The following is a 25,669-nucleotide window of genomic DNA, read 5'->3' as shown; positions in this document are numbered from 1 at the left end:
TGTGTGTATATATATTTTGTTAAACCTCATATTCTATTAGCTCATACCCAAATTATGTTGTTGACCCTTCCTTTACTTGTAGGTGTGGAAAAAGCATTTAATTTTAAGAAAACACTCAGTAAAACCCCATCTCAAACAAACAAAATGTTTCAAATTTGCTTTAACCTCTTAGTGACCCCTTCGAGACAGGATCCCGTTAACGGGATCGTTTGACAAAATAGCATGGCGTGAAATTCAAAACAACAAAATTCTAATAATTTCAATTTCTCAAACTTACACCATTTTAAAGATACACTTCTCCTTCATGTAACCACATTGTCCGATTTTCAAAAAGGCTTTACAGCGAAAGCAAAACAATAGATTATGTTAGGAGAGTACGTTGACAAAAATAACCACACAGCCATTTTCCAAGCAAGGAGATATGTCCCAAAAACCCAAAACACAGCTAAATGAAGCACTAACCTTTGACGATCTTCATCAGATGACACTCCTAGGACATCATGTTACGCAATACATGTATGTTTTGTTCGATAAAGTTCATATTTATATCCAAAAACAGCATTTTACATTGGCTCGTGATGTTCAGAAAATGTATTCCCACCAAAACTTCCAGTGAATGACCACATCAATTTACAAAAATACTCATCATAAACGTTAACAAAATACATAACAATTATTTTAAGAATTACAGATACAGTAGTCCTTTATGCAACCGCTGTGTCAGATTTTAAAATAGCTTTTCGGCGAAAGCACATTTTTCAATTTTCTGAGTACATAGCTCGCCATCAAAGCAAGCTATACAGACACCCGCCAAGTTCTGGGGTCACCTAAACTCAGAATTAGTATTATAAATATTCTCTTACCTTTGCTGATCTTCGTCAGAATGCACTCCCAGGACTGCTACTTCCACAAGAAATGTTGTTTTTGTTCGAGATAATCCATATTTATGTCCAAATACCTCCGTTTTGTTTGTGCATTCAGGTCACTATCCAAAGGCATAATGCGCGAGCATGATTCCAGACACGAAAAGTCAAAATGTTCCATTACCGTTTGTAGAAACATATCAAACGTTGTTTGCAATCAATCTTTAGGGTATTTTTAACGTAAAATTGCGATAATATTCCAACCGGACAATAGCGCATACCCAAACCCTTTGTCCATAGGCAGTCCACTGATTGACTGAGCTACTATTATCTGCCCAGTAAGAGGAGAAGCCTGTTGACAGCCAATGGAAGCCTTAGGAAGTGCAACGTGACCCCACAGACACTGTAGTTTCGATAGCGATTCAAAAGAACTACAATTCTCAGATCTTCCACTTCCTGGTTTAATTTTTCTCAGGTTTTTGCCTGCCATATGAGTTCTGTTATACTCACAGACACCATTCAAACAGTTTTAGAAACTTCAGTGTTTTCTATCCAAATCTACTAATAATATGCATATTCTAGTTTCTGGGCCAGAGTAGTAACCAGTTTAATTTGGGTACGTTTTTCATCCGGCCGTGAAAATACTGCCCCCTAAGAGGTTTTAAACATTGTGTCATCCAGCAGCTTTTTCCTTTTTTCTCCCCCAAATTCTCTGGTGGGGAGAAGGAGACTAGGAGGGGCTAAGGATTGCACACTGCGCAAGCTGGTTAGCAATCCACAGCTGGTGTTAGCAAAACGGACAAAGCCTATACAACTATCTCGCAAGTCACTTCCATTTCAAATTATGTGGTTTGTAGGAGACTGCTGGCTGTTTAGAAACAGTTATCTAGCTAACGTTAGTTGGCATGCTAATGTTACCTATCGTGGCTAGCCAACAAGAATAAAGATCCTCCACACAACAACCGTCTTGCCTTTCCCTCTATTTTTAATCCTATGGTTTGTAGCTAAAAGTTGGATGTCAACAGGAAACCTAGTTAGCTGTTGTTGACTGATCAAGGAAGCTCCAGTTAGTTAGTTGGCTAGCTTAGCTGCTAGGGGCACACATCATTTGCAAACACAGTATTTGTTGTGTTTTAGTGAGTCCGCCAGATCAGAGGCATTTAGGGATGACTACTCGTTAAATTGATAGGTGCGTGAATTGGACCATATTGCTGTCCTGCCTGAGCATTTGAAATGTAACGAGTACTTTTGGGTGTAAGGGGAAAATGTATGAGAGTGAAAATTACATGAAGTGGAGTAAAAGTTGTCAAATATACACTGCTCAAAAAAATAGGGAACACTTAAACAACACAATGTAACTCCAAGTCAATCACACTTCTGTGAAATCAAACTGTCCACTTAGGAAGCAGCACTGATTGACAATAAATTGTCTGCTCAAACGGTCAGAAACAGACTCCATGAGGGTGGTGTGAGGGCCCGACATCCACAGGTGGGGGTTGTGCTTACAGCCCAACACCGTGCAGGACGTTTGGCATTTGCCAAAGAACACCAAGATTGGCAAATTCGCCACTGGTGCCCTGTGCTCTTCACAGATGAAAGCAGGTTCACACTGAGCACGTGACAGACGTGACAGAGTCTGGAGACGCCGTGGAAAACGTTCTGCTGCCTGCAACATCCTCCAGCATGACCGGTTTGGCAGTGGGTCAGTCATGGTGTGGGGTGGCATTTCTTTGGGGGGCCGCACAGCCCTCCATGTGCTCGCCAGAGGTAGCCTGACTGCCATTAGGTACCGAGATGAGATCCTCAGACCCCTTGTGAGACCATATGCTGGTGCGGTTGGCCCTGGGTTCCTCCTAATGCAAGACAATGCTAGACCTCATGTGGCTGGAGTGTGTCAGCAGTTCCTGCAAGAGGATGGCATTGATGCTATGGACTGGCCCACCCGTTCCCCACACCTGAATCCAATTGAGCACATCTGGGACATCATGTCTCGCTCCATCCACCAACGCCACGTTGCACCACAGACTGTCCAGGAGTTGGCGGATGCTTTAGTCCAGGTCTGGGAGGAGATCCCTCAGGAGACCATCCGCCACCTCATCAGGAGCATGCCTAGGCGTTGTAGGGAGGTCATACAGGCACGTGGAGGCCACACACACTACTGAGCCTCATTTTGACTTGTTTTAAGGACATTACATCAAAGTTGGATCAGCCTGTAGTGTGGTTTTCCACTTTAATTTTGAGTGTGACTCCAAATCCAGACCTCCATGGGTTGATAAATTGGATTTCCATTGATTATTTTTGTGTGATTTTGTTGTCAGCACATTCAACTATGTAAAGAAAAAAGTATTTTATAAGATTATTTCTTTCATTCAGATCTAGGATGTGTTGTTTAAGTGTTCCCTTTAGCAGCACCTCTCTGATCGCCTCCTCTCTCAGGATGCTTCCCAGATGACGTCCTATTCCCGATATAGTGCACTTCTTTTGGTGCACGATAACGGGAAAAGGATGTCATTTGGGACAGACGGACGCACCCTGGGTCAATTGCTTGTGTGGCGGCGTTGGAGGCGTTCGCTGAGCTGCGTATGCTCCCTTGCTATGATGATGAGATTAGCTTTTAATCTCCACCACCTTCGGCCGTAATTAATCACCAGAACTGTTTCGTAATAATTAATGTGTTCACATTACTGAAATATGAGCCCTCAATGCCAGAAGCAGTTAGAGCTGGGAAATTATTGCCACATGTTGGCGATATGATTTAATTGGAATTAAGGATGCTAACGCATATTTCTTCAGGAAGGAGATTTACTGATTGATTGCCAAGGTGCAGTTTGATCTTAATTTATCTTCCCCAGGCCCCTCACGGATTATGCAAAGAATTCCTGACTCTTATCTCAGTCGTTACATATCCCACATGCCGCCTGGCAGGGCACATTTTAACTGCTCTATTGGAAATGTGTCTCTGGACTCAAGCTGGTCCTGCGAGATTGGTCAGCAGGAGTGACAGACCGCTGAGGGGGGTCTGAGTAGTTTGGGACGTAGGGGTCTTGGTTGGAGGGGGCTCTCCTGGCTGTCAGCGATGGTTTGATCCTTGTCCTGATCCATGGGTTGAAGAGGGGGAGGGAGAGTGACACTAATCAATGTGGTCCCTGGGTCTCCATTATCTCAGACCAACAGTGGACAAGAGCTTAACTCCTCTTTTCTCCTTCCTCTCACCCCCTTCTCTACCCTAGCCGCAGTCATTTTCTCAAAATGAGTAATCAATAGGACTGATGGTGTTTAATAAAAAAGAAAGAATTGATGTGTAAGAGGTGTTGGATTAGATTGTATCTCTAGGGTTGCTATTGAAGGAGACTTAGACACTGGTTGTGTATCTAATGTTGGCAGTTATTATGCTATGCCTCTCACTAAATTTGTATTGTGTTGATCTGCCAGATTTTCAATATTCAGATCTTAATTTGAAATGGGAAGCTAGAATCCTTAATAGAAACAATAACAAATCGGTCACCCCACCTCAATTTTGGTAAAAAGCCTGTCCCCGACAGGGACCGGTAATCTTTTAAATGTCTATTTTTCCATATATAGACACATCCCATGTGTTTTAATCAAATCAACTATATTCACTGAGCTTGTCTGATGCTTTTAAGCGAACTGTTTGATTTAAATAATTAAGACGCACACACAAGCGACTAGAGAGAGTCTGACCGCAATTGATTTGATTGTGCCGGGGCTGGCTCAGACTAGCTGCGCTGTGTAAAAAAAAAAAAAAAAAAAAAACATTTTTTTTTTACAGCGAGTGACTGTGACTAGCACCAGTTCACTCTCTCCTCCCTGCTGCACAGAACATCAACAGTGTTTATCGCGCTGTCCGTGTTGCTGAAGCTGCAACATACTTGGACATTTCGGACCAAAAAATTGTTACCGAAATCCCTAATTTGTTTAGGAAAAAATTCCCTCAACCCTTGCTCTCTTTACGTGACACATGTATGCATCCATCGCATGCACGTGACCAATAGGGCCTGACCTATGGCACATAATCACATCAATAAATTGGTAATAACAAACTCTGAACACCGTAAAACTTGTGACAGCAAAATGGATGCAGAGGACGTGACAAATGAACTTGGTTGCACAGGAAGTAAAGGGGAAGTTAGATGTGTGGAATAAATTTGACTAGTTGTGGGAAATACCGGAGCTCAAGAAAAAGAAGGTAAGGAGCAAGCGCTGCGAGCATATTATGTGTGCCAAACAGGTGCTGTTAGATTACAATATAATTTTCCTGACCATTTGGAACAATGTGAACAACACTAAATAAATGATAGCGTACCAGAGAGTGTTGTAAAACCTTTATTACAGCAAAGACCAAAAACGGTCGCATTCAGTCGTGAATGCAATTTCTGAAATGGGATGCTTTAGGCCTATTGTTTACGCACATTTTTTTATTTTTTATTTTTACCTTTTTATTTAAAAAAAAAAACTTGTACATTTTATTTTTAAAACTAAAATGCTTGATTTGCATTTCAAATCATGAATGACTCCTATGCTGATGACATGAACAAATCAATTGTTGATTGATACAGTAGCATATATATACTGTACAGTACATTCGGAAAGTATTCAGACCCCTTGACTTTTTACGCATTTACATCCTTATTCTAAAATTTACGTTCCCCCCCCCCCCCCTCATCATCAATCTACACACAATACCCCATAATGACAAAGCAAAAACAGGTCATTTAGAATTTTTTGCACATAAATTAAAAACTTTTACATTTACATAAGTATTCAGACCCTTCACTTAGTACTTTGGCGAAGCACCTTTGGCAGCGATTACAGCCTCGAGTCTTCTTGGGTATGACGCTACAAGCTTGGCACAGCTGTATTTGGGGAGTTTCTCCCATTCTTCTGTGCAGATCCTCTCAAGCTATGTCGGGTTGGATGGGGAGCATTGCTGCACAGGTATTTTCAGGTCTCTCCAGAGATGTTTGATCGGGTTCAAGTCCGGGCCCTGGCTGGGCCACTCAAGGACATTGAGAGACTTGTCCCGAAGCCACTCCTGCGTTGTCTTGGCTGTGGGCTTTGGGTTGTTGTCCTGTTGGAAGGTGAACCTTCGCTCCAGTCCCGGCCGTTGAAAAACATCCCCATAGCATGATGCTGCCACCACCATGCTTCACCGTAGGGATGGTACCAGGTTTCCTCCAGACGTGACCTTAGCATTCAGGCCAGATAATTCAATCTTGGTTTCATCAGACCAGAGAATCTTGTTTCTTATGGTCTAAGGGTCCTTTAGGTGCCTTTTTGTCAAACTCCAAGCGAGCTGTCATGTGCCTTTTGATGAGGAGTGGCCACTCTTCAAAGGAGTGGCCACTAAAGGCCTGATTGGTGTAGTGGTGCAGAGATGGTTGTCCTTCTGGAAGGTTCTCCCATCTCCACAGAGGAGCTCTGGAGCTCTGTCAGAGTGCTTGATCCTATACATCTAAGCTAGTTATCGTCATGTTTCAGAACCTTTCTCAGTGGTGTTAAACAGGAGTAAAGGCCTACACTCGTCCACCACTGGAGGTATTAGTAGGGCCCTATAAAATTTGCGCTGCAGAAGGAATCCAGACATTAAAATGTAATTCAACAATATTCAAATGTATTGAATTTATAAACTTGTAATTTGCCCAAGATTATCATTACATTTACATTTTTACATTTAAGTCATTTAGCAGACGCTCTTATCCAGAGCGACTTACAAATTGGTGCATTCACCTTATGATATCCAGTGGAACAACCACTTTACAATAGTGCTTCTAAATCTTTTAAGGGGGGGTTAGAAGGATTACTTTATCCTATCCTAGGTATTCCTTAAAGAGGTGGGGTTTCAGGTGTCTCATCTCTCTCATCATTAGACATTAATAAAATGCATCAGTGATTTAGGTCTTTTCTGTAAACCTTCTGAAGAGGCAAAGGCACAGGAAATGCCCCTGTCTGTGCGTTCGCTTTTGTCTTCCGCTGTGTAGCAGTCATCGATGATGCCAATGACAAATGTCTTCTGGTCGATGGAAAAGCTTTCCCAAAAACCTTCTTAATAATGTGTGAACTACAGTACAAAGTAGTCTGCCTACCTGGCTGAATGATATCAATCCAGTGGCGATTTGTTTAGTAAATCTCTGCAATAACTTGCGCTACAAAAACACTGCTAACCAAGTCTCTTGCTGGTGCACACTTGAATTAAAGGATATCTACACAAAAAAATGACTTTTCACAGACCTCAAAAGTGGTCTCCTGATGTAGTTTAAAGGGTAGGTAGCATAAACGTATCCACATTTAACATATGGATTTGCATTAGAATACGCATGAAATGTACCAAGAGTTGATATTTGCATTGGGCCGGCACAAGCTTATGGCTTGCGCAACATTGCAATCTATGCTTAAGACCAACGCCTGGCTGTGGCTGGGTAAGAAGAGCACCTGTATTTCACACAGAATAGCAGCTGTTAATAGCAGCTCTGCCTTGTCTGCCAGTAGACTCTGTTGCTCACTATTGATGTGCAAAGCTGCTTGGTCTGATCTGAGGGTCACCGGGGGGGGGGGGAGCTGCTGTCGCTCAGGCCTTAGCCGAAACAATGGCCGTTTGTGCATCATTAGGATCAAAGTGCTGGGGAAATAGACAAGGGGGAAAATTGCCTTACATAACCTCACTGGAGGACTGGGGCTGCAGGTGGAGAGGGATTTCTGCCAGTACGGATAATAGGTCATTTTGAATTGTAGTAGGGCCTACATTTTGGGGATCCATGATAGTTTGGCACCGGGTATACAGTGTCATTATGATGGCTTGAAAGAGGGGGGGAGAGAGAGAGTGGGGGTAGCTTATCCTTGACTGATGAGGAAGGGCCCTTCAGAAAGTGACAGCAGAGACATGGCTAACTGGCCAATTAGATCGCAAGGGGACCACTTTGGCCCTGCAATAACTGTGTTTTTTTCCCTCTGTGGGTGTCATCTGCAGACTTCCAAAATATAACTACACTCAATCTTTTGTTGGTTTTCCAAGACGATTGGCCCAATTCAGAGAAAATATAGGGGTGGTGTCATTTGAAATTGTACTTGTGCAGGAGAGATTCGACTCCTCAAACTATATATAGACAGGTGTGTGCCTTTCCAAATCATGTCCAATCAATTACATTTACCACAGCTGGACTCCCAAGTTGTAGATACATCTCAGGGATGATCAATAGAAACAGGATGCACCTGAGCTCAATTTCGAGTCTCATAGCAAAGGGTCTGAATACTTATGTAAATAAATAAGGTATTTTGAATACATTTGCAAAAATGTATAACCTGTTTTCACTTTGTTATTATGGGGTATTGTGTGTAGATTGAGGATGCACCTGTACACACTGCCCTATCCCATCTGGACAACAGTAATACAGTTGAAGATGGAAGTTTACCAACACCTTAGCCAAATACATTTAAACCCAGTTTTTCACAATTCCTGACATTTAATCCTAGTAATAATTCCCTGTCTTAGGTCAGTTAGGATCACCACTTTATTTTAAGAATGTGAAATGGCAGAATAATAATAGTAATTTCAGCTTTTATTTCTTTCATCACATTCCCAGTTGGTCAGACGTTTACATACACTCAATTAGTATTTGGTAGCATTGCCTTTAAATTGTATAATTTGGGTCAAATGTTTTGGGTAGCCTTCCACAAGCTTCCCGCAATAAGTTTGGTGAATTTTGGCCCTTTCCTCCTGACAGAGCTGGTGTAACCGAGTCAGGTTTGTAGGCCTCCTTGCAAACGGAAAACTTACATTTTCTATAGGTTTGAGGTCAGGGCTTTTTGATGGCCACTCCAATACCTTGACTTTATTGTCCTTCAGCCATTTTGCCACTATCATTGTCCATTTGGAAAAATTGGTCATTGTCCATTTGGAAGACCTATTTGCGACCAAGCTTTAACTTATTGACTGATGTCTTGATGTTGCTTCAATATATGCACATCATTTTCCTGCCTCATGATGCCATCTATTTTGTGAAGTGCACCAGTACCTCCTGCAGCAAAGCACCCCCACAACATGATGCTGCCACCCCCGTGCTTCACGGGTCTGGCGTTTTTGAGCAGTGACTACTTTGTTTCTGAGCAGCCTTTCAGGTTATGTCAATATAGGACTTGTTTTACTGTGGATAGAGAGAATTTTGTACCGGTTTCCTCCAGCATCTTCACAGGGTCCTTTTACTGTTTTTCCGGGATTGATTTTGCACTTTTCCAAAGTACGTTCATCTCTAGGAGACAGAGCGTGTCTCCTTCCTGAGCGGTATGACAGCTGCGTGGTCCCATGGTGTTTATACTTGCGTACTATTGTTTGTACAGATGAACGTGGTACCTTCAGGCATTTGGAAATTGCTCCCATTGATGAACCAGACTTGTGGAGGTCTATAATTTTTCTTCTGAGGTCTTGGCTGATTTCTTTTGATTTTCCCATGATGTCAAGCAAAGAGGCACTGAGTTTGAAGGTAGGCCTTGAAATACACTGCTCAAAAAAATAAAGGGAACACTTTAACTCCAAGTCAATCACACTTCTGTGAAATCAAACTGTCCACTTAGGAAGCAACACTGATTGACAATAAATTAAACATGCTGTTGTGCAAATGGAATAGACAACAGGTGGAAATTATAGGCAATTAGCAAGACACCCCCAATAAAGGAGTGGTTCTGCAGGTGGGGACCACAGACCACTTCTCAGTTCCTATGCTTCCTGGCTGATGTTTTGGTCACTTTTGAATGCTGGCGGTGCTTTCACTCTAGTGGTAGCATGAGACGGAGTCTACAACCCACATAAGTGGCTCAGGTAGTGCAGCTCATCCAGGATGGCACATCAATGCGAGCTGTGGCAAGAAGGTTTGCTCTGTCTGTCAGCGTAGTGTCCAGAGCATGGAGGCGCTACCAGGAGACAGGCCAGTACATCAGGAGACGTGGAGGAGGCCGTAGAAGGGCAACAACCCAGCAGCAGGGCCGCTACCTCCGCCTTTGTGCAAGGAGGAGCAGGAGGAGCACTGCCAGAGCCCTGCAAAATGACCTCCAGCAGGCCACAAATTCGCCACTGGCGCCCTGTGCTCTTCACAGATGAAAGCAGGTTCACACTGAGCACACGTGACAGAGTCTGGAGACGCCGTGGAGAACGTTCTGCTCCCTGCAACATCCTCCAGCATGACCGGTTTGGCGGTGGGTCAGTCATGGTGTGGGGTGGCATTTCTTTGGGGCGCCGCACAGCCCTCCATGTGCTCGCCAGAGGTAGCCTGACTGCCATTAGGTGCCGAGATGAGATCCTCAGACCCCTTGTGAGACCATATGCTGGTGCGGTTGGCCCTGGGTTCCTCCTAATGCAAGACAATGCTAGACCTCATGTGGCTGGAGTGTGTCAGCAGTTCCTGCAAGAGGAAGGCATTGATGCTATGGACTGGCCCGCCCGTTCCCCAGACCTGAATCCAATTGAGCACATCTGGGACATCATGTCTCGCTCCATCCACCAACGCCACGTTGCACCACAGACTGTCCAGGAGTTGGCGGATGCTTTAGTCCAGGTCTGGGAGGAGACCCCTCAGGAGACCAGCCGCCACCTCATCAGGAGCATGCCCAGGCGTTGTAGGGAGGTCATACAGGCATGTGGAGGCCACACACACTACTGAGCCTCATTTTGACTTGTTTTAAGGACATTACATCAAAGTTGGATCAGCCTGTAGTGTGGTTTTCCACTTTAATTTTGAGTGTGACTCCAAATCCAGACCTCCATGGGTTGATAAATTGGATTTCCATTGATTATTTTTGTGTGATTTTGTTGTCAGCACATTCAACTATGTAAAGAAAAAAGTATTTAACATGATTATTTCATTCATTCAGATCTAGGATGTGTTATTTTAGTGTTCCCTTTTATTTTTTTGAACAGTGTACATCCACAGGTACACCTCCAATTCACTCAAATTATGTCAATTAGCCTATCAGAAGCTTCAAAAGCCATGACATAATTTTCTGGAATTTTCCAAGCTGTTTAAAAGCACTCTCAACTAAGTCTATGCAAACTTCTGACCCACTGGAATTGTGATACAGTGAAATAATCTCTGTAAACAATTGTTGGAAAAATTACTTGTGTCATGCACAAACTAAATGTCGTAACCGACTTGCCAAAACTATAGTTTGTTAACAAGACATTTGTGGAGTGGTTGAAAAACGAGTTTTAATGACTCCAACCTAAGTGTATGTAAACTTCCGACTTCAACTGTACCTATGTAAGAATGCTGTTCATTGACTATAGCTCAGCCTTCAACACCATAGTACCCTCCAAGCCTGGTCTTCCTGATGTGCTGTTCCCAGGTGGTGAAGGTAAGAAACAACACCTCTACTTTGCTGATCCTCAACACATTGGCCCCACAAGTGTGCGTTCTCAGCCCTCTCTTGTACTCCCCGTTCACCCATGACTGCAGGGCCACCCACAGCTCCAACTCAATCAAGTTTGCAGACTACACAACAGTAGTATTCCTGATTACCAACAATGATGAGCACCTACAGGGAGGAGGTGAAGGCCCTGGTGGAGTGGTGCCAGGAAAATCACCTCTCCCTCAACGTCAACAAAACGATGGAGCTGATAGTGGACTTCAAGAAACAGCAGAGGGAGCATGCCCCTATCCACATCCTTGGGACCACAGTGGAGAAGACGAAAAGCTTCAAGTTCCTCGGCGTACACATCACTGACGATCTGAAATGGTCCACCCACACAGACAGTGTGGTGAAGAAGGCACAACCGCGCCTCTTCAACCTCAGGAGGCTGAAGAAATTTGGCTTGGCCACTAAGACCCTCACAAACTTTTACAGATACAGCCTGACAGGATGCTCTCAATTGTGTATCACTGCCTGGTACGGCATCTCCACCACCCGCAATTGCAGGGCTCTCCAGAGGGCACACTGCATGCCCTCCCTCCAGGACACTTACAGCACCCGATGCCACAGGAAGCCAAAAATATTGTCAAGGACAGCAACCACCCGAGCCACGGCCTGTCCACCCCGCTACCATCCAGAAGGTGCCTCAGAGCTGGGACCAAGAGACTGAAAAAACTGCTTTCTCAAGGCCATCAGACTCTTAAATAGCCATCACTAGCCGGCTACCAACCGGTTACTCAACCCTGCACCTTAGAGGCTGCTGCCCTATGTACATAGTCATGGAATCACTGTTCACTTTAATAATGTTTACATACAGTTTTACTCATTTCATATGTATGCTATTCTTCTGTATTTTAGTCAATGCCACTCCGACATTGCTCGTCCTAATATTTGTTTCTTAATTCCGTTTTTTAAAAACTTTTTTATATTTGTGTATATTTTTGTGAATTGTTAGATACTACTGCACTGTTGGAGCTAGGAACACACGCATTTCACTACACCTGCGCAATAACATCAGCTAAATATGTCTGTGACAAATAAAATTAGATTTGAAATGGCATCAACCCCAAAAGTAGTGCACTATTTAGGAAGTAAGGCCGTTTAGGATACAGCCCTAGAGACCTGGGTCATTCTCACTGATCCCCTCCAGTGGAGTAGAGGTGTGGAGGACTATTACAGCTCCACTTTCCAGGGCCCACCTGGAACCATTTCAATGTAATGGTTAGATTGAGATTATGCGTCTGGCACTGGCCCCAACAGTGTTCTAAAAGCACTCCGTTTAGCTAGATGGGTTGTTCGCATTTGTAAATTATGTGTGAAAGAAGGTCTATAGCCTATATCCCAACCAAAGCTGAAAGCCTTGGGGTAATCATGTGCGCCAGGGCATAAAATTAACTTTTTGGTCCACCAGCCACTGTGGCAGGTTTAGTAGATTTATAAAAAAAAATAGACCAGACACTCAGATTATTTATCAGTGAAAAACCACCCCAAACAAATGGATGACTGGGCTTTGTAATGTTTCTAAAACAAGGAAGGTATTAGTAAGAAGTAATGTGGATTATTGCTCAATTTATTTTTGTCACCCGAGTCAAAAGCTGCACCTCTAAAGGCGGGTGTGTGTGTGTGTGTGTGTGTGTGTGTGTGTGTGTGTGTGTGAGAGATATTTTGGATCTGACTACTAGTAGACAGTCATCACTAGTTACCACAGCCACAAAGTCAAGTAGCCTAGTGGTCAGAGCGTTGAACTAGTAACCGAAAGGTTGCAAGATCGAATCCCCGAGCTGACACGGTAAAATTCTGTCGTTCTGCCCTATGAACAAGGCAGTCAACCCACTGTTCCTAGGCTGTCATTGAAAATAATAATTTGTTCTTAACTGACTTGCCTAGTTAAATAAAGGTAAAAAAAAATAAACCCAGTCTATTTCTAAAATGTATCATCTTAAAATGTTATTTTATACCTAACCTTATCCACACTGCTAACATTATGCTTAACCCTGACCGTAAGTCTTCATGATTTTTTTTAACGATATATACAATTTTGACTCTGGCTGTGTTCTCTAGTGGAAACCAAGTAGATGCCATCTCTTCAGCTCCCGAGTGGCACAGCGGTCTAAGGCACTGCATCTCAATGCTAGGAGCGTCATTAGACACCCTGGTTCGAATCCAGGCTGTATCACAACCGGCCCTAATTGGGAGTCCCATAGGGCCCTGCACAATTGGCCCAGCGTTGTCCGGGTTTGGCCGGTGTAGGCCGTCATTGTAAATAAGAATTTGTTCTTAACTAACATTGTTTTGTTCACAAGCTTGGTTGTTTTTCAATGTAAATAGCCGAAAAACAAGAGGACAAAGTCTCACTTTGTAGACTGAGTAAATTAGACAAACGTTTGTACCTGTGTGCAGTGCTTCCAAAAATGTATCTATAAGCAGTTAACTCAGGCAGTGCTGATGTGTGAGGCGGGATATACCATTATTTCTTTGTGCGATTAGCAGCTATGGAACAAAATGGCAGAAACTTTGAAGATAGCTACTGCAGCATTTTTCTGCTAGAAATCACAACTTGCACATGTGCTCATACTTGACTTTTGACTATTTGCAAATGTGAATGTCATGGTCGCGCTGTAGAGCCCTGCAAATTGACCACCCGCTTACATGGCTGGTGAAATAGACATTTTTTTCCCTCCGCATTTGGCGGGTGGTAGGCGTTTTTTTTATTTTATGCCCTGATGTCACTATCAAGCAAATGTATTTATAAAGCCCTTTTTACATCAGAAGATATCACAAAGTGCTATACAGAAACCCAGCCTGAAACCCCAAACAGCAAGCAAGGCAGATGTAGAAACACGGTGGCTAGGGAAAACTCCCTAGAAAGGCAGGAACCTAGGAAGAAACCTAGAGAGGAACCAGGCTCTTTAGTGATTTTTATCATGTACGTCTTGGTGGGGCAAACTCAACTTTTGTTTTAATGCATGCCAGCAAAGCCACTACACAACACTAAACAATACACTAAACGTCTTTTTAAAGCGTGTGTCTGTCTGACTGTTTGCCTGAATGTGTCTTATGGGATACCAAAGAGGCTGTTGTCCAGACTCCTGAATCTTTATCTGGGGAGTAGATGCAGGCATTGATTCTACCAGAACACAGTCTCTATAGGAGCAAAGGACCGCAAGGCAGATGTGGCTCACCACTCCTCACTCACAGGGATGAGGAACTCAACCAACATCCTCTCTGGACTAGTACAGCTCCAGCACACCTGCACTGTCATACTTTTTTTTGTCTTTATAATAACTAGGTCCAACAGTTTTTATGGCCCTACTTTGCAGACCTGCACTGTCATTGTAGCTGGAAGATTAGATGCCTTTTACTCTGGCAGCACGCTGTTGGTCCTACTCGTAATCCTGTTACAGGTCAAGAGTGAAAGACTGAAACAAGTCACTTTTAGGGGTCTTGATTTGCTATGAGAGTGCATGCTTGTCTCTCATTGGCTGAGAGGTTCTCTCTCAGGGCCTGTCTCATATTGTTTTAGTCCCAAATGCACCCCTGGGCTCTGGTCCAAAGTAATGCACTCTAAGGAATAGAGTGCCATTTGGGGGACAGCCATTGTATCCCACTTCTCAGGGACCTGAATGCCTTCCAGAGCTCTCTGAACAAGCTGGTATAGATGGCAAATTAATTAGGTGTAATCCATATCTGATTATGTTTTTTTTCCCCACCTGCAGTTCTTCTTACTGCTGCTCACGCTGTGGGAAATGTAGTGAATTTGGTAGTGGGGAACTACCAAGTGATCTGCCATCTACAGTTGGAGTCGGAAGTTTACATGCATTCAAAGTCAGTTTTCACAATTCCTGACATTTAATCTTAGTAAAAATTCCCCGTCTTAGGTCTGTTAGGATCACCAATTTATTTTAAGAATGTGAAATGTCAGAATAATAGTAGAGTGATTTATTTCAGCTTTTATTTCTTTCATCACATTCCCACTGGGTCAGAAGTTTACATGCACTCAATTAGTATTTGGGAGCATTGCCTTTAAATTGTTTAACGCGGGTCAAATGTTTGGGGTAACCTTCCACAAGCTTCCCACAATAAGTTGGGTGAATTTTGGCCCATTCCTTCTGACAGAGATGTTGTAACTGAGTCAGGTTTGTAGGCCTCCATGCTCGCACACACTTTTTCAGTTCTGCCCACAAATGTTCTATGGGATTGAGGTCAGGGTTTTGTGATGGCCACTCCAATACCTTGACTTTGTTGTCCTTAAGCCATTTTGCCACAACTTTTGAAGTATGCTTGTTGTCATAGTCCACTTGGAAGACCCATTTGCGACCAAGCTTTAACTTCCTGACTGATGTCTTGAAATGTTGCTTCAATATATGCACATCATTTTCCTGCCTCATGATGCCATCTATTTTGTGAAGTGCACCAGTCCCTCCTGCAGCAAAGCACCCCCACAACATGATGCTGCCACCCCGTGCTTCACGGTTGGGATGGTGTTTTTCAGCTTGCAATCCTCCCCCTTTTTCCTCCTAACATAATGATGGTTATTATGGCCAAACAGTTCTGTTTTTGTTTCATCAGACCAGAGGACATTTCTCCAAAAAGTACGATCTTTGTCCCCATGTGCAGTTGCAAACCATAGTCTGGCGTTTTTGAGCAGTGACTTCTTTGTTTCTGAGCAGCCTTTCAGGTTATGTCAATATAGGACTCGTTTTACTGTGGATATAGAAAATATTGTACCGTTTCCTCCAGCATCTTCACAGGGTCCTTTGCTGTTGTTCCGGGATTGATTTTGCACTTTTCCAAAGTACGTTCATCTCTAGGAGACAGAACGCTTCTCCTTCCTGAGCGGTATGATGGCTGCGTGGTCCCATGGTGTTTATACTTGCGTACTATTTGTACAGATGAACGTGGTACCTTCAGGCGTTTGGAAATTGCTCCCAATGATGAACCAGACTTGTGGTGGTCTACAATTTTTCTTCTGAGGTCTTGGCTGATTTTCTTTTGATGTTCCCATGATGTCAAGCAAAGAGGCACTGAGTTTGAAGGTAGGCCTTGAAGTACATCCGCAGGTACACCTCCAATTCACTCAAATGATGTCAATTAGCCTATCAGAAACTTCTAAAGCCATGAGATCATTTTCTGTAATTTTCCAAGCTGTTTAAAGGCACTGTCAACTTTAGTGTATGTAAACTTCTGACCCACTGGAATTGTGATTAAGTGAAATAATCTGTCTGTATAAACAATTGTTGTAAAAATTACTTGTCATGCACAAAGTAGATGTCCAAACCGACTTGCCAAAACTATAGTTTAACAAGAAACTTGTGGAGTGGTTGAAAAATGAGTTTTAATGACTCCAACCTAAGTGTATGTAAACTTCTGACTTCAACTGTATCTCTGTCAGTCTCCTCTCCCCTGGTGAGCTGTACATCTGTCACTGCATTTTAAAATGGGTTCACATCGCCATCCAATAGGCCAGGCCCGCCTTTGTGTTAATTTATTAGTTTGCATAATAAGCCGGGTGCCATTAGCACTACATGATTGCACTAATGTCATAAAGTGGTGTAATGGGGAGCGAGCTAATTTGCTCACTGGTTTAGGATACGTTGATTAGGATACTTAACCTTTTTAGGAAGAAAACCGGAAATGATACGGAGTTGCTCATATTAAAACATCTTGCTTCACTCAATACTTGGCATTTGCCGATGGAGAGAGAGCGGTGGCAAGTCGGCCTCCCGGAAGCATGTAACTGGATTCATCAACTCTGCCATATAATCATTGCCGAGCAGATTTTTTTTGTGTGTTGATTGTAAGAGGAAATGTGTGTGCGTGTTTGATCACATCCCCTCAGCTCTCCTTAGGAACCTCCATACCCCTGGAATCAGATCAGGCATTTTCATGTTCTGTTGTTGACTTTCATGTGTTTCCTTTTACGCATAACAGTTTTCCTGTTGACTGGAGATTTTTTTTGATTCAATTACCCAAACAGGAGCAGTTGGCTTGACAGCTTTTTGTTTGCGCTTTGCTCTTTGCCATGCCCTCAATAAAATGCAAAGAACAATCTATGATGGCTGAGGTTGTTGGTGCATGTAGCCATTTTTCTATTTCAAACCTCTTAACTGAAGGAGATTTTGATGAGCTTTGTGTTCGCACCAGTGTATTGCCTCATATCTTGACAATAGCTCTAGACCAGGGCTCGCCAAACCCTGTTCCTGGAGAGCCACCATCCTGTAGACCATGGTGCTTGCCTACGGAGCCGTGAGGGGAACGGCACCTCCGTACCTTCAGGCTCTGATCAGTCCCTACACCCAAACGAGGGCACTGCGCTCATCCACCTCTGGCCTGCTGGCCCCCCTACCTCTGAGGAAGCACAGTTCCCGCTCAGCCCAGTCAAAACTGTTCGCTGCTCTGGCACCCCTATGGTGGAACAAGCTCCCTCACGACGCCAGGACAGCGGAGTCAATCACCACCTTCCGGAGACACCTGAAACCCCACCTCTTTAAGGAATACCTGGGATAGGATAAAGTAATCCTTCTAACCCCCCCCCTAAAAAGATTTAGATGCACTATTGTAAAGTGGTTGTTCCACTGGATATCATAAGGTGAATGCACCAATTTGTAAGTCGCTCTGGATAAGAGCGTCTGCTAAATGACTTAAATGTAAATGTAGGTTTTTCGCTTCAACCCTAGTTTGGCACACCTGATTCTAATAATTAGCTGGATGATAAGCTGAACGATATCAGTTACAACTGGGTTGGAGCGAAAACCCACAGGAGGGTAGCTCTCCAGGAACAACGTTGGAGGGCCATGCTCTAGACTCAACTAGAGCAGGTCTTCCCAACTCCAGTCTTCCAGTACCCCCAACGGTACATATTTTTGTTGTGGTCCCGGACAAACGCACCTGATTCTACTTGTCAATTAATCACTAAGCCCATGACAAGTTAAATCAGATATTTTTGTCTGGGGCTGCAACAAAAATGTGTGCTGTTTGGGGCTACTTAAGGACTGGAGTTCGGTGCAACACTGAACTAGAGCACTTAGACTTTATCCTCCTCCACTGCCTCTGTATCTTTCACCCAGATACCCCCACCTTAGTGTCTGTGGACTCTTCCATCCTCTGTGTGTCTATGCTATGGGTGATACCATGGGTATCATAGGGGTTGTCCCATCCTTAACACACTGTACGTCCATCCCAAATCCCCTTTGTCATCACAAACTTCTAATTGGTCTCCACCTCCACCACTGTTACCATACAGATATCCTGTCGGAGACGGTGAGTAAGTTATTCACTGTCCACCTGCATCCACCCTTTTTAAAAGTAAGAGTTTGTCTGAATGTGAAAGCTGATGTTCGCAGGTATGTAATTGAAGGAAAGCTTTGTATCCTCCACTTCATCCCTCCATCTGGTTGGTGTGATGGAGGGATCAGACAGTAATCAGACAGAGGTGTGACAGACTGCTAGCTACTTAAGTTGGTCTCCCTCTTCACCACCACTTTCCACATCTCTCTTGCCAGTCTCCTCTACCATCACCCATGTAAATATGTAGACTGGAGCAAGAGAGCCTGGGTCCTATCATATTTGCTTAGCAGCTTCTTAAAAAACTCAGATACACTGCAATGTCCTGTCTTTTACGCCTCTCTTGAGGATATTCTAATTAAACAAAGTTCAAAGCAGTAGGATTATCTGGTGTGGCACTGTGGTGATTTGAATGAGGACCGGTGTGTGTGTGTGTGTGTGTGGCCTATTGTGGCATTGAAAAAGTACTGTTCAAAAATCTGCAAGGCCAAAGAGAAGGAGCGAGATAAGGACACCACTCCTCCTGAATGGCTGGATCAGTGGTGTATGTCCTTGCCTCTAGTCCTGTACTGTAGATGTAGTCAAAGAGCTTTCTCAAAGTTTCTCAGAATAAAATCATTAATATGCATCCACAGTATCTTGATAAAAGGGTGAAGGACTGTGTTTGTACTGCAAGCTTATGTGGTCTTCCTGAGGCCAAGGATAGTGCAGTGTATTTCTTAATGCGAACTAAGTCTTGTATCTCACCTGCAAATGCCCGAGGAACTAATTCAGGATTAGTGCAAAAACTTCCTCTATCAGTGAAACAACTCGCCTCGCTACTGCCTGTGAATGTAGCAGCACATTGTGCTATTTGAAGATAGAGCCATGTCTAACTGGAGGCTGGCACATTTGCATTGAAGCAGAGCTGCTTTAGGACATAACATCACAATATATCAGAGCCTGTGACTTTTTTGTCATTCAGTTTTGTCAATAGAGGAGAGAATTGGTTTGAAAGTGTCTACGTGCACTAGAATATAATGCGGCTGTTTTTGTAAGTAGGGGTTGAGGTAAGTTTGGAGTTTGATTCTGTGTTGTTCCCCAGATACTCTATTAAAGGTGTAATGTTGCAGAAATCGCTCTGTCATTTCCTGGTTGCAAAAATTTGAATAGTTCGCTTAATTTCAGTTTATGTGACAAAACAAGCAGTCAGTGTGAAAAGAATTATTGTACCATCAAAACTGCTGTGAAATATATTTTCCATAACCAAAAATGTAGTATTTTCAGCTGTTTGAAGCTGGTGTACAAATCCGAAAGTAAAAAAACTAAACATAACTGGAAGCCTAGAAATATGCACATGGAACAGATCTACCGCTTCTTAGACTTGCTTTAAATGAGAATGACAGATCTATAAGTCACATTTCTATGTGAATTTGGTGGGGTCACCCAAAAAGTTGAATATTGCAGCTTTAAATATTTAACCAATAGCTACCCGGACTATCTGCATTGACCCTTTTTGCACTAACTTTTTTGACTCATCACATACTCTTTGTGAATTTGGTCGGGTTGCCAAAATGTTGCATATTGCAGCTTTAACCCAACAAAGTTTTGATTTTAACTGTAAGAAATGCAGTTGAATCTGCAGCTCGGAGTAATCCGGATGCAGCTGTTTGTCTGCTATAAAATGGCTGTCTGGCTTGGTTTTTAATCCATGTAAAAAGCCAATTCCACTTGGAGTGAAACTTTGCCATCAATTTACAGCATTCAATATGTATATTGCCTCTGCTTTGTTTGTTGAATGTTTGCTACTTACTAGTAAATAGTTGTTAACTTAAAGATGTTATGTAAACTTATTAAAGAGGGTTTCTTTGCTTTTTTTCCCACAGGTATATGATGCTGATAAATGGGAAGAATGAGGTGCACATGATCGACAGAGACAACTCGGTGTTCCACATAGCCAACCTAGAATTCCCCTTTCGGAAAGACCTCCGCGTTCACTTAGCCAACACACTACTTGACGGGGTAAGTCCTTCAGTGTGTGTGTGTGTGTCCTTTTCTTTCTTCCCCCAAGGTAATGGGGCGGCAGGTAGCCTAGTGGTTAGAGCATTGGCCAAGTAACCAAAAGGTTGCTAGATCGAATCCCCGAGTTGACAAGGTAAAAATCTGTCGTTCTAACCCCTGAACAAGGCAGTTAACCCACTGTTCCTAGGCCATCATTGTAAATAAGAATTTGTTCTTAACTGACTTGCCTAGTTAAATAAAAAAGTCTCAGAATGGTGATTCGAACTGTCTTTATTTTTCCCGCCCTTTATGTCCCCTGCCTGACCCCGTACCCCTAATCATATCGCCCTGCTGCTCCACCTACACATGACTGACAGCAGAAAGTAGCTGTTGTCAGCCTCCTTCCACACCAGGAGAACCCTGTGGCTCCTATCAACACCTAGGCCTATAGGAGAACAGTGAGAGCAGTGAGCCTTTCACCCAGTCCGCCACCACACAAGACAGGAGGGGGAAACATTGTTCGTAAATCATACCATAGATTCATCCGCCTTTATCCTGCTCTGTATTGTACTGTACTGCATAGATACCTTCCTCCCAGGAGGCTGTTTGTTAGTGGCTGTCATGTCTTCACCGTGTAATAACAGGCCAATCTGGGCTACTGGAGTTTTTGTACTAGAGAAGGTGTTCATTCCAAATATAGTGATATTCCCTGTTGGCCCTGGTCAAAAGCAGTGCACTATACAGGGAATAGGGTACCATTTGGGACTAAGCCAGGTCCCAGCACTCCCCAAGCAGCAGGTGCACAAGACACCAGTCATTATCACCCTCCCTAATCGGAACCAGGGAGAGAAGAGGCTAGTTGCCAATATGTGTCATGCCGGTGTACAATGCCTGGTCTTCTGTACAGGAGCCCAATTATGTGGGGGGCTTGCTTAGCCATCATCACTTTTCTCTAAGACGGACGTGTCTTTTATGCTCTGAGCAATATTATTCTCAAGTATCTTCGGTAATTCAGTGACTGATTGAGATGGTGGGTTGTCTCTTTGTTTGGGCCTTGTGTGCAGGGAACACATTAGCAGGCTTTTGAAGCAGCTCCACTCTGCAGATGTGACAGTCTGTCTAGCTGAACCATGACTCGGCTATGCTCAGTTTCATCCATATATTCTTCATAGAATTGTACTACTTACACATAATCTGCCTCTGCCACAAGGCTTCTCTTGTGTGTTTGGAATTCATGTCAGTGTTTTTAGTGAACTCTACCCAGAGACCTAAAATGTCTTTTCATGTTTGCAGATATATTGCCTGTGGAACTGTTGCTGCATACATTCAATCACAAGCTCTTCTGTTGTAGTGGCTCTGCTGCTAGTCACTTTAGCTTATTCGTACACCCCCACACACAATACATAACAGTTACTGCCTCAGTGTGCTGCACTGCTGCGTGTACAGAGGTCAACTCGCAGAGATACAACTATATTCATCCCCCAGCGCAATACACTCAGTGTTGTCTTTTATTTGTCTGTGTTTGTACGCTCACATTGGAGTAAATATTTTGAGTAAGATCCCTTCAAAGGACATAAACTTGTGTGAAATTGTACCATATTAGCTGTAAAGCAGTAGTTCCCTTGATGTTCCTACAGGTAATGTGTCAGAATGGTGATGCGTACTGTATGATGCTTAGCCTACGATATGATACCCATTGGGAAATTATTCATATAGTCTGCTCTCTCGTTCGCTCTCTCGTTCGCTGTCTCGCTCTCGTTCGCTCGCTCTCGCTTGTTCTCGCGCTCACTGTCTCGCGCTCGCTCGTTATCGCGCTCGTGCTCGTTATCGCGCTCGTTCTCTCGCTCGTTATCGCTCTCGCTCGTTATCGTGCTCGCTCCGCTCGCTCGTTATCGTGCTCGCTCCGCTCGCTCGTTATCGTGCTCGCTCTCGCTCGTTATCGTGCTCGCTCTCGCTCGTTATCGTGCTCGCTCTCGCTCGTTATCGTTCGAGCTCGCTCTCGCTCGTTATCGTTCGAGCTCGCTTCTCACCAGCTCTGAAGTACCTGATTCTCAACTCCACAATGATGAATGTGTAAAATATTGCTCTCTCTAGGCTCTCTCTCTCTCGTTGTCTCTCTCGTATACACACTACCGTTGGGGTCACTTAGAAATGTCCTTGTTTTTGAAAGAGAAGCATATTTTTTCCATTAAAATAACATCAAATTGATCAGAAATACAGTGTAGACATTGTTAATGTTGTAAATGACTATTGTAGCTGGAAACGGCTGATTTTTATTTTAATATTTTTTTTTTAATGTAATATCTACATAGGCATACAGAGGCCCATTATCAGCAACCATCACGCCTGTGTTCCAATGACATGTTGTGTTAGCTAATCCAAGTTTATAATTTTAAAAGGCTCAAGTCCTCAACTGGCAGCCACCTAGTTGCATAACATGGCTGTGAAACCCAGTCATGTGTCAGTTGGGGTTTTCACCAGCTCTGAAGTACTTGATTCTCAACTCCACAATGTTGAATGATGAATGTGGAAATCTATTTCTGCTGCCGTTTCCCATTCCTCTCCCTGGTACTCATCTCTGATGTGTGCCGCAGTCTGCTGTACGTACCCCACAGGAGACCCAGCCAGCCCCCACAGCCCGCTTCGTTTACCCTCCCCCCCATCGTTGGACAGGCACTTTCCAGCATCTGATAGGACCACAAATTTAGAATTCTTTCTCTTAGAAGAATGTGTCTCCCGTACACTGTTTTAGCATTATGCCCCCATCTCTCTTTCTCGGTATCTTTCTCTCTCTCGGTTTCTGTCTGTCCTCATCACCCCCCCCCTGTCTCTTGTTTCCACAGGAGATGATTATCGACAAGGTAAACGGCCAGCCCGTCCCGCGCTACCTGATCTATGACATCATCAAATTCAACGTGAGTAGTGCCATGCCTGTTCAGCAGAGATCTTGTTGCCCATGAAATTCCCCTACATCCCTGAAGGGGTGCCAGACATATCAGGTTGTAGTCAGTATGCCCAGGGTCAGTCAGTCCCCCATAACCACCAGGCCCATTAGCAGCCACTCTGCCCCCTGTTTTGACCTCTCTCTGGTCCCCTCTCTAGTCCACATTGTCAGTGCCTGGTGATCCTGGTTAAGGACAGAATATAAATAGATCATCGGGCCAGGGCTGGGCATGAGAGAGAAGCCCTGAGATGAAAACTGTCTGTAGAGTATTTCGCTATCAACATTGTCAGTCCTGCCACTGTTCATGGTGGCAGACAGCAGCCTGTCTGTATGTCAGACTGATTAGTTCTGCCTGAGAGGAGAGCAGGAGAGGAGAGCAGCTCAGACTGCCTTCCCCCCCAGACCTCTCGGCTCGCTGGTCAGCCAGCAGAGCTCAGTAAACCCTGAACATGAAGATCCAGGACCCTGTCTGAGACCATCACAAATGCTACTGTCTGAGGACTGAGCAGCCATTCTGAAATTGCTAAACAAGTTTGCAAAACCATTTTGTATATATCTCCATCACAGCAGTTTGAGTAGCCTCTTTGACCGCAAGCCTGGTGTATATTTTGGCGGGCCTGTGATTTTCTGAATGCTTAACTGCATCCGCAAATTACATATTTGTTTTTCTATCTCGCAAGTTCCGTTGTATGCACCAACTTCTGAATACACCCAGCTAAGGATCATTGAGCTTGATTTTCTTCTAAACTGAAACTAATTATTATCAATTTACCGCTAATTTATTGCGGGGGGGGCGATAATTGCCACAGATCAATTTTCGGAGAATATTTGGTATAGAAGTGTAAGACCTCATCCCAAATGGCATCCTGTACCCTACAAAGTGCACTACTTTTGACCAGTGCCCTATAGGTAGTGCAATATATAGGGAATAGGGTAATATTCAGAACGTACCTTGATTATGTATTCTCCAGCTTCATCCTCAGAACTCATTTTCTCTGAGCTGTGAGATTGCAGCTGTTTTTTTTCTCTCAGAGAAATGTCCTGTATGCTATTTTAAGAGCCTGAGTAAAACAAGGTGGTGGCAGATAGTGTTTCTACAACAGAAGGTTGGTGGCACATTAATTGGGCAGGACGGGCTTGTGGTAATGGCTGGAGCAAAATAATTGGAATGGTATCAAATACATCAATCGCGTGGTTTCCGTGTGTTTGATGCCATTCCATTTGCTCCGTTCCAGCCATTATTATGAGCCGTCCATCCCTCAGCTGCCTCCACTGGTTCCTACTGATGTCTAATGAACTTATAGCTAGTGCTGATGCCTAGGGCTGGGCAATATGGCATATATTACACACACACACACACACTACCGTTCAAACGTTTGGAGTCACTTATAAATGTCCTTGTTTTTGCAAGAAAAGCAACAACAAAAAATCCCCCATTTCAAATAATAATGATCAGAAATACAGTGTAGACATTGTTAATGTTGTAAATGACTATTGTAGCTGGAAACGGCAGATTTTTTTATGGAATATCTACATTTATCAGCAACCATCACTCCTGTGTTCCAATGGCACGTTGTGTTAGCTAATCCAAGTTTTAAAAGGCTCACAAGTCCTCAACTGGCAGCTTCATTAAATCGTACCCACAAAACACCAGTCTCAACGTCAACAGTGAAGAGGCGACTCCGGGATGCTGGCCTTCTAGGTAGAGTTCCTCTGTCCAGTGTCTGTGTTCTTTTGCCCATCTTAATCTTTTCTTTTTATTGGCCAGTCTGAGATATGGCTTTTTCTTTGCAACTCTGCCTAGAAGGCCAGCATCCCAGAGTTGCCTCTTCACTGTTGAGACTGGTGTTTTGCTGCTACTATTTAATGAAGCTGCCAGTTGAGGAGTTGTGAGGTGTCTGTTTCTCAAACTAGACACTAATGTATTTGTCAACTTGCTCAGTTGTGCACCGGGGCCTTCCACTCTTCTTTCTATTCTGGTTAGAGCCAGTTTGCGCTGTTCTGTGAAGGGAGTAGTACACTGCGTTGTACGAGATCTTCAGTTTCTTGGCAATTCCTCGCATGGAATAGCCTTCATTTCTCAGAACAAGAATAGACTGACAAGTATCAGAAGAAAGTTCTTTGTTTCTGGACATTTCGAGCCTGTAATCGAACCGACAAATGCTGATGCTCCTGATACTCATCT

General features: G+C 43.6%; 1 protein-coding gene across 2 annotated transcripts in view; it reads left to right on the top strand.

Annotated features, from left to right (window-relative positions):
- The window catches only part of rngtt (RNA guanylyltransferase and 5'-phosphatase), a 155,352-nt gene that overhangs the window by 16,102 nt on the left and 113,581 nt on the right, over window positions 1–25,669 (top strand). For both annotated transcript variants that reach the window (XM_014204745.3, NM_001173757.1), the window contains 2 exon segments: window positions 20,426–20,561; window positions 23,384–23,455. In XM_014204745.3, the coding sequence (XP_014060220.1) occupies window positions 20,426–20,561; window positions 23,384–23,455 (208 nt within the window).

Source organism: Salmo salar, chromosome 06, assembly GCF_965601325.2.
Source record: "Salmo salar chromosome 06, fSalSal1, whole genome shotgun sequence".
Classification (NCBI taxonomy): domain Eukaryota; kingdom Metazoa; phylum Chordata; class Actinopteri; order Salmoniformes; family Salmonidae; genus Salmo; species Salmo salar.
Note: the sequence above shows the minus strand (reverse complement) of the source record. Positions and strands in the feature narration are given on the sequence as shown.